The sequence below is a fragment of the Cyprinodon variegatus genome, unplaced genomic scaffold (genome assembly GCF_000732505.1).
Source record: "Cyprinodon variegatus isolate N-32 unplaced genomic scaffold, C_variegatus-1.0 Scaffold1231, whole genome shotgun sequence".
Classification (NCBI taxonomy): Eukaryota; Metazoa; Chordata; class Actinopteri; order Cyprinodontiformes; family Cyprinodontidae; genus Cyprinodon; species Cyprinodon variegatus.
Genome location: NW_015151684.1, coordinates 24337 through 34224, shown reverse-complemented (window position 1 = coordinate 34224; position 9888 = coordinate 24337). Strand labels below are relative to the sequence as shown.

At 37.9% G+C, this 9888-nt stretch overlaps 2 protein-coding genes across 3 annotated transcripts in view; both read left to right on the top strand.

The window, feature by feature from the left end:
* tmprss15 (transmembrane protease, serine 15) overlaps positions 1-1705 on the top strand; it is a 19867-nt gene extending 18162 nt beyond the window's left edge. The window contains exons 25-27 of the mRNA XM_015401529.1: positions 106-245; positions 395-449; positions 1572-1705. Of these exons, the coding sequence (XP_015257015.1) occupies positions 106-245; positions 395-449; positions 1572-1690 (314 nt within the window). The 3' untranslated portion in view covers positions 1691-1705. The remainder of the gene's footprint in view (positions 1-105; positions 246-394; positions 450-1571) is intronic.
* A 6290-nt stretch (positions 1706-7995) lies between these two features.
* Positions 7996-9888, top strand: part of ttc1 (tetratricopeptide repeat domain 1) — a 7999-nt gene continuing 6106 nt past the window's right edge. The window contains exons 1-2 of one of the 2 annotated variants that reach the window (XM_015401527.1): positions 7996-8109; positions 9279-9624. In XM_015401527.1, the coding sequence (XP_015257013.1) occupies positions 9286-9624 (339 nt within the window). In that variant the 5' untranslated portion in view covers positions 7996-8109; positions 9279-9285. Of the gene's footprint in view, positions 8203-9278; positions 9625-9888 lie in introns of both variants that reach the window. The other variant, XM_015401525.1, reaches the window with a different exon arrangement.

The window sequence follows — 9888 nt, the reverse complement described above, 5'->3', positions numbered from 1 at the left end:
CATCCATCCATCCATCCATCCATCCATCCATCCACCCACCCATCCATCCATCCATCCATCCATCCATCCATCCTCATTCTGTTCATCCATCATCCATCCTTTCAGGTTCTCCTGCTGATGTTCTCCAGGAGGCTCAGCTTCCTCTGATCAACCAGGATCAGTGCCAGGAGTTCCTGCCTGAGTACAACATCACCTCCAGCATGCTCTGTGCAGGATACCCTGAGGGTGGAGTTGATAGCTGTCAGGTAACACCTCACTTGCTCTCACTAGGATCCTGGAGCTGTTCAAGAATAACCAGAATAAAGTAAACCAGTTCAGGAGTGGATCTAACATCTCCTGACTGATGGTTCACCTGAAGCTGGTCAGAGCTGACTGCTGATTGCTCTGTTTGTAGGGAGACTCTGGGGGTCCTCTGATGTGTGTTGAGGATGGCCACTGGACTGTGATTGGTTAGTTTCACTTTCACACACACATCCTCCTATTATTAAAGCTAGAGTGATGAAAACAAGCTTATGAACACCTTGCGTTTTTAAAAGTTCTCCCATCTAAAAATCGTTGATGGCTCCGACATTTTCATGTTGGAGCCACCTGACATTATAATCTGACATTTTAAGGACTACAATGAAAATAAAGGTCAAGCTCCAACATATTTAAACAAAAGGTGTTGGTGGCAGGAGCACAGCTGAAATTTCTCTCCAGTGTGGTGTCACAGCCTAACAGATCAATTTAATCCCATCCGAATAAAATGACTGACTAAGCAGGTCTTTTTCAAAGACTCTGGTCCAAAGACCATAACTTCTATTGTGTCTGCATTCAGAAGCAGAAAGCTATGAGTCATCCACGTTTTTATGTCTATAGACATGCCTGTATAGTATGTACTGGAATGGCTTCATCTGGATTTATACACAGATATATAGCTGAGTATCATCCCAACAAATTGGGAGCATATATATAAATGAAAGAGAACTAGTCCTAGCACTGATCCCTGTGGTACTCCAAAGGTAACCCTGGAGCATGAATACAATTTATTATTAATGTGAACAAATGGAAATTGGTCAGATAGATATGATTTAAACCAGTCTAGTGATGTTCCTTTAATTCCTTCGAAGTATTCAAGCCTTTCTAAAAGAAAAGAATATTATGATCAACTGTATCAAGTGCAGCACTGAGATAAAACAGGACAAGTGCAGATACAAGTCTATTATCTAAGGCAATGAGAATATCATTAGTAACTTTCATTAGAGCTGTTTTAGTGTTTCCTCCATGCAGTAAATGTAGACAATCTGTTTATGGACAGGGAAAGCCATTAACAACAGATAGGTAACCCTAAACTTCAGATTTTAAACGTCCAAATCAGGAAATCAGTAAAAGTGGAATTGATTTAATGAGTTCTTTATACAAGAGCAACTGTGCTGCTCATGATGGCCATCAAGTGAACTTAACTATTTTAGAATTCTTTGCATCATGCAGAAAATTATTTGTTTGCAATTAAATATTTAAAAATAATTCTGGGGAAAACATAAAAAAGAATAATTGTATTTAAATTATCTCCTCTGACTGGTTCCTGGCAGGTGTGACCTCCTTTGGGGTTGGCTGTGCACGCCCTCAGAAACCTGGAGGCTACGCACGAGTCTCAGCCTTCGTCTCTTGGATAGCTCAGACCAGACGTTCCTCCTATTCCTCTCCATAACTGATCTGGAACTCTTTATTGATGGATGAAATGTTAACCAGAACAATAAAGTTTGATGTAATCTTCTATATGTGGAAAAAAATGCAATTTCAATAAACTGTTTTGATCCCCAGATGTGTTCAGTGTTCTGATTTTTGACCGGATCCAAACGCTGCTCAATGTTTGAGGTTAAACCTGACCCAAAGCAGCTGGCTGAAGCTGAGAGGATGAGATGCTCCTTAGAGTGCAGGAATCTGCTAATTCACCGTCTCTATGGAGACCCAGTTCAGTCTATTTCTAAAGCACCAAGACAGAACCTGTCAACTCATGTAAATACACTTTATATGTGAAGCTCTTTTCACAGACACAGAGTCACAGATAGCTGCATAGTGATATAAACCTAAGAGCAAAACATCAGAACATAGTCAAGTATAAAACATAAAAATTATTAAAACGTATGTTGAATTAAAGTAATACTTTAAGTGACCAAATTCAATGAGTTTGGACAACAATGCTTGTCTAAACCAAAAGCTTTTAGGGAGCAGAGCTCTAGAAGAGAACAGTTCAGAAAATGGAGGATTCAAAGTGCTTAACACAAGAAAAAATGGAAGAAAAATAAAAGCAGAGTAAAAGAATACGCTCCCCAGTTTAAAACAGATTATGGAACCATTAACAGGGTAATCTTCTGTAAACGGAAAAACTCTCCAGTGCGCCATGGTTTTACCTTAACTTGGTCGGATAATGTTGCTCTTCATGATTTATTGAGCTTTTCATCCTATTAATCATAAAAAGCATTTCTACAGATTTAAAAATGACACTATCTAAAAGAGAATCAGAGAAGACAAGAAACATTAAAAATGTGTTCATTATGCCTGAAGTTTAGGTGGATGCTGACCCCTCCATTCATTGGTCAGTTTTGGTAGCCCCTTCTGGTGATTCAGGAACAATGAAGCAACTCTAAGCCTTAAAAAGGTCAGTGACCCCTGCAGTACAACAGGGGGGTCCGCAAAGTCCAAAAAATACTGAGGTCAAGAGTCAGAACTTCTAGGCGGGTAAGGCGGCATGCTCCCCAGAGACATTTTAATTCCATTATTTAAATCATGCCATTTTCAGTCTTAAGGAGCAGAAATTAACATGATTCTGACTTTGGAATAGGCTAGGCCAGTGGTTCCAAAAGATTTTCTTCTGGGCCCCCCTTTGGATTACATTTACGTTTCTCTCTTCTTATCAGGGAGGGCGGTGCCCCAGCGCCCCCTATGGGCCGGCCGCCACTGCCCAAAACTAATAGGTTTGCGGTGATTTAATGAATTTAGCGTTAATCAGTAAAAAAATAAAAACAATATTTTTTGTCGTGATTACCGACTCCAGGTGTAGCCATTTTTGCCCAAATTTAATAACACCTCACTCCTGACATCTTCCAGCAGAGATGTCATAGTGCTGTAAGCCTAGTGCCATTCCCCCGTTTTACAAGCAAAATCAATGAGCTACTAGACACATCTGCAATCACCAAAAATTTTTTTGGATTTCCAGAGGACTTTGAGAGGAGTTCAGGACGAGAGGACACCATTGAAATTCACGAGAGCTAAACTTAAACCGACAATGCCCACGTGCATGACAGCTGGATGTTGTAATACATTGGGTAAAAGTAAAAAAAACAATTTATTTCACCTTTCTGATTCATGATCCACCACGGGTTCATCTTTGGATTGCCAACTTGAGGGGGGATTTGCCATCGAACTTCTGGCCAGAGAAAAAACACGTCATTAATCCGTTACTCTCTCCTTCGCATAGTGCACTGGTCGTCACCATCATGGATAATAGCGCGTTGTAACCAACACCAGATACAGCACTGGGACTTGCTCAACAGCCGATACCGCACCGTGACGTCACAAACCAGTAGGTGGCAGTAGAGCTCTTTGGGAACATGGATGTCTCCGGTAAAGCACATTCAAATGAAAATGACTGTTAATTAAAAACACTTATCCTTCATCGAAAAATATGTAATAATTTCATACTTAAAGCACTTTATGAATTTAGTATTCTGAATGTGACCAGATTTTCCTTTAAACATCTGGCTTTTAAAACATAGGGCTCAGGCACAGTATCTTCCTTTTCTTGTTCCTTCTCTCCCTCTTTCTCTCTCCTCACTGCTCCTCTTGCTGCTTCACCCAAAGAAAAGCTCAGTTTGGCTTTTCCTCCCTATTCTGTTTTCCCTTTAGTGGAGAATATATCAACACAGTCAAATGCTAAAATGATACAAATGAAGATAATGTGCATTCAACACATGTTGACATGAAATGAAATTAGTTTACCTTGCCTGAGATCAGCCCAATGTCAAAGAATGTTAGAGTAAAACTAGCTAAATATTAAATAAAGAGGATCAAATATGCAAACTTAAACAACTATATATAATAAATAAATATAGTCAACAACATTAGATAAAAATGGGACGTTCTGAGCCTTTTAGAAGGATCATGGTGACTCTTGAAGGCAAGTTACCACAGAAAATTATCATTATTGTTTTGAAAATGAACTGGATGTTTTATTTTGTTTCTGTGCATGACTTCCTGTCCCACACGATCTGCTCTGTGACTTCTCGCTGCATTGTGCTCCATCGTCCAGCAGAAATATTTGATTTTCAGCCAAAGACATTGCTAACATATCAATTGCATAATGAATGGAAATGAATCTGATGGAAATTGAGTGACGACCATTAATGACAGAGTTAAATAAACTTTGGCTCATTGTTTCCTTGCTGTCTGAGTCGCTCGCTGGGCAGAAATCGACATTTTTTTCTCATGAAAACATGTGTTTTACTCACAGTCATCTACAATACGGTACAGTGGCAAGATTGATGAAATCCAACCCGAGGACATTTCCAGTTCAATGATAAATGGAAACACATCAGAGCAAGATTAGAATTAGGAAAATGGGACAAAAAATGTTTAATTTATTTCTAGATATTCATTAATATTTAAAAAACAAAAAGTGTAAAACCAGGAATACCTCTCCACATCGTTAGTATTTCCTGTGATTAATAAAATGAATATATTGATAGTGTTATTAAAGGAAAAGTTTGCTTTAGTCTTCTAAGTAGATTTTTCAGGGTTCCTATTTTCCTCCTCTCCCTCTCAGTCTTCTTTATTTCAGGGTTCCTATCTTCTTTTTCCTCTCTCCTCTTCTATAAATCTAACACTCTTCTAAAACTGAGACATACTATAATCACAATCCCTTCTAAAAACACTACAATATATGAAATTAAATTTTACAATTCAATAGTTAATACAAGTTTTGTTCCACCACAGTTAGTTAGCTTATTCCCTATGATGGTGGATTCAGTCATTATTAATAAAAGTATCAATTCTGTGTGAATGTAAAAAAGTCTCAGTACAATCAGACATTTTTTAGACATGGAATTTACAACACTGAATTTTTAACCTGTGCAATTATGTATTTGTTTAATTTACTTTAAATTAATCAGCATGTATTTAAATATTCACCCAGATTATTACAGAAATCTGCTGCAAAAATTCACCAGCCAAAATTCAGATGGTCAAATATGTTGACCTTTTGATGACTCGAGCCAAAGCAGATAGAGTCAAGCGGAGTCTAGCTCTACCCAACATCTTGGTGTTCCCAAATTACAACAAATTATTTCAATCTTCCCATTCCTCCAAAATCCAAGGAAGTCCACTTTAAAATCTTTACAGGTGTTTACTCCTCGAGGGAATTTCTTAGACTTCGATTTGCTATTGATGATAACGCTTGTTTATTTTGTGACGGTGATATTGAATCGACTGACATCTTTTCTATGAATGTGTGCATTGCAAAGCTTTGTGGGATGATGTGCACTACCGGTTTTCAACCCAAATTCCAAACTTAGTTGAATTCTCTGAGAAATACATTATTTTTGGGACTCTGAGAAAATAAAATAAATTTGAAAGATTACTAAATGTTGATGATCATCATGGGCAAGTTTTTCATTCATATTTGGGTCCGGTGTATCCTTTCTATCCTTGGATATCCCAGGATTCATTGCGAGACCAAGCAGGCCGGCTGCTCCGTGATCAGAGGAAATGGTGCTTGGTGCCGAACAGTGGTGAATATTGGAAGTTCAGTTTAAATTAATCCAACTCTGTAAATAGTTCTGCCTGAAATTAATGAAATCGTTCTTTTAATGGGTATTGAGTCAGATAAATGGTGGTAATGTTTGATTTATCTAAGGGTTTTTATCTGTTACTGTGTAAATTGGTTTGGCTGTAATTTAAGGACAGATTCTAATATATCTGCAGTGTGGGGACTATAAATCTGATAGGATTTTTTATTTTTTTTATTGCTGTTTTGCACAATTTGCTTAACTATTTTTTTGTTGAATATCAGAGATTTTGCAGATATTTATTTTTTACATACATTGTTTAGATTTACTTATATCTTTCTACCCCTTTTATAGAATAGAATAGAAAATCTCTTTATTATCCCACAATGGGCAAATTTACAGCAGCAGAAAGATAATTGAAAATGGTCACACAAATGTGGACCTTAGAAAAATTTATATTAACATAATAGGGAAAAGTTAAAATATGAACAATAAAATACTGTAAAGTTTTTTAACAGTATAAAACTGTTCACCTGGAGAATAAATAACCAATACACAGCTATGGACATTTTTACATTAATGGATATTTGAAAATAGCAGCAAAATCAGAGATGTGCAAAATGACAGCAAAACTTTATTTAACTGACTAAGGTTTCTATCATTTAATTTCCTTTTATTTGTTCCTGGTTGGCACCTTTATTCCACTCTGGATTCTAATGAGTGTAGCCTTTTTTCACTTTACAATAAAAAAAGAAGTTCGGCATTCATTCTCTTCCTGCTTTGTGTGTAGACAGAGCATAAGGCGGTAAAAGCCACCGAAGGGTAGACCTGTTTGAAATAACAGCCAAAACTCTTCTGGTCTCCTTATTTTCACAGACTTCAAAGGATCCAGTAGCAGAGGCATAGCCAGAACATGTTTATAAGGGTGGCCAGACAATAAGCAATGTACACTGAGGGGTGGCCGAAAGTGGATAGGCGCCAGAACCTCTGGGTCAATCTACATTGTTCCAACAGGAAAATTAATGAGCACAACGTCCATATTTTCTAAATAAAGACAAAATATCCTTTCCTAAAGCCTTTACTAAAAAAAAGATGCATATATTTAAATATTTACCTACATAAAATGTATACTGGATACAATTCTTTCAGGTTTGAGTTCTGGGTCGATCATCTTTTCCATTGTCATTTGTTACTTTTATCAATAATCATTCTGCAAAAAAAAAAAAAAAACATATTTACAAGTACTAATATCTACATAAATTGATTATTTTAATACCTTTTTATTAAAATAGCTAACTATGATTTCACATAATACTCCTATATGACTTGCAAAGAGAAATCATTTTCTCTTTACCCCATATAACACAAAATGTAATTCTGAAAAAGCATTAATTCTTTACTTATCATCTTGTTAAAACATGTCAAATAAATGTTTATATAAAAATTTTAATGTTTTGAATATTCCACTTGAGGGTGGGTGGCAAATGATGGGTGGCCACCCCCTGGCCCCCCATCTAGCTCCGCCCCTGTCCAGGTAGACCGGGTTCTTGGAAGACACCGCTATGAATTCGAACACAGCCTTATTCAACGGCTTCACCACGATCATGTGACCGGGTGAACCGCACATGAAGGGGTAAAAGGAAATGAAAAGGCAGACTAATTAGCAAAAAGGGCTTTAGAGGAGGCAATAACAATTACAATTCCTTTAGGGAAAGGGAAAGGAAAATCATTTATTAAGAGGAAAGAAATTGAAAAATGGCAAAAAAGGTGGAATGAAGATAAAAAAGGAAGAAGATTATAGAAAGTACAAAAGTCAGTATTAAATAGAAATATTAATGAGAGAAACCGAAAGGAAGAAATAATAATGATCAGATTAAGAGTAGGTCATACTTATTTAAATGACAATTTATATTTAATAGGGAGGAAAAATAATGATAAATGTGAAGGATGTGGAGAGATAGAAAATGTAGAACACGTATTGATGAACTGTAAAACATATCAACCTGAAAGGGAGAAATTGAGAAGAATTGAAAGGACAGGTCAAGAATAGAGTCTTAAAGGATTATTGGGAACTAAAGAATATAAAGGATATTTATAGATTAAGGAAAGCATTATTTATTTATCTTCAGAATACAAAATTTAAAAATAGAATTTAATAGATGTAAAACAATGTTGCTACACACTCATGAACAGTAGGTGGCGGTATGCGCCTTAAAGTTGCTTGCGATCCACCATGATAGAAAAGAAGAAGAAAAAGACCGGGTGAACCGGAAATGCTTCTGAGCGACACTTCCGCCTCAGTTAGTAGGAGCTGAGTAACAGCGGCGGTGTTTCCTGCTGTGAGGTGAGATATTCGCTGAAATCTTGATGCTTTTATCAGCTCTCTGGTTTCCATCAATCGTTGTTATCGTGGCTGTCATTCCGGATACTTGAACATGTAGGTTTTCTTCTACAGTTGTTTCACGGCTACTTGCGCAACTTATCCAGGCTGCTCAGATTTAGGTTTTACTGAAACCATAACGATTTTAGGAAAACTGATCTTTAATTTGGTTTTACAGTCTTTAAAAACAGGTGTGACCAGTGATCTGAAGCAGCCATAGTGCAGCCAGTCCCTACACATGCATCCAAAATAAACGTTTGTGTTCACATTATGTATATGTGTGATCATTTTGTATGTAACATACTTTTGTATTTATTTAAGAAGAATTAGTTATTTGAATTTAAAATCTTTACATTTATATACAGTATACACTAAGTATATGTACTGCATATACTTTTTTAATGAATTTATTCATTTATTAAAAATGATCATACACTCAGATATGGAAACACAAACTTTTGATTTGGGCGCGATTAATAGTTTGACAGCCCTAATTTATATCTATAAAATGTTGCTATTCTGTAGACTGAGTTTTAGTTGGGCAAATATTGATTTAACATACACACCTTGTGTGTGTGTTCATTCATCTGTCTGTTTTATTTATTGTTGTTTTCGTATAAAAATCAAGTTATAGTTATTCACAATATTTAGTATCCTATTTGAAAATGTTTAAAACATAAAATAAAGATAGTTGGAGTTATTTAAAAAGTGCATGCTTAATTAAAATACAATGATACGATTAGATGAGCTGTCTGTACCAAGATGGCCGCCAGGTGCTGCCCTCTGTGGTTGGCTGTGGGCTGACAGAATAAAATCAGCTGCTTTAATGAGTTAACATGCTGGTTACGGTGACTGTAACTCAGGACGCCACACGCCGCTGATGTCACGGCGTGGGACTTCAGCTACAGTTAGCTGCTAGCATGTAGCTTGTATCTGTCAGGCAGAAAACTGTGGACAATGTGACCAGCAGCCTTTCAGCTGGTCAGACCTCAGCCAATCAGAGGAGAGCTACAGGGAAACAGGAAACTAGTCAGAACCAGCAGCTGATTAGATGATCGCTCCAGTCTATTTCTGCTTGGATGTTTATCTAAACCGCCCAGATGCTTCAGAGTCTGATAACGGTCTGATTTCAGCCTGAAGATGAGCCGCAGAGGAGCAGCTGAGAGGGAGGACGACGAGGAGGACTTCTACGACTGCGAGGAGAGCCTGGAGGCTCCAAACACCACAGATAAAGAGGAGCAGGGGAAGAAGAGCGGGGAGAACAGCCAGAAGGACCCTTCATGTTTAGAGGAGACCGACCCAACAGACCCAGAGGAAAAAACAGACAAGGAAGACACAGAGAGAGAGCATGAAGAGGACGAAGAAGATTTCCAAGACGATTCAGACTCTGAGCTGAAAGAACAGGAGCTGTCTAGAGAGGGGGAGTTTGATGACGAACTGAGGGAGGCGGAGAAGGAGCTGACAGAGGAGGAGAAGGAGGTGATGCCTTTTATTCCTCTCTATGCCACTTTGCCCCACTTTTTCACAGTTTAAACCAGCCTACACCAGTATATGCCAGACTACACCAGTATAGACCAATCTGCCGCCAGTATAGAGGGGTCTGCCGCCACTATAGACGGGACTGCCGCCACTGTAGACGGGTCTGCCGCCACTGTAGACGGGTCTGCCGCCACTGTAGACGGGTCTGCCACCTTTGTAGACGGGTCTGCCGCCACTGTAGACGGGTCTGCCACCTTTGTAGAC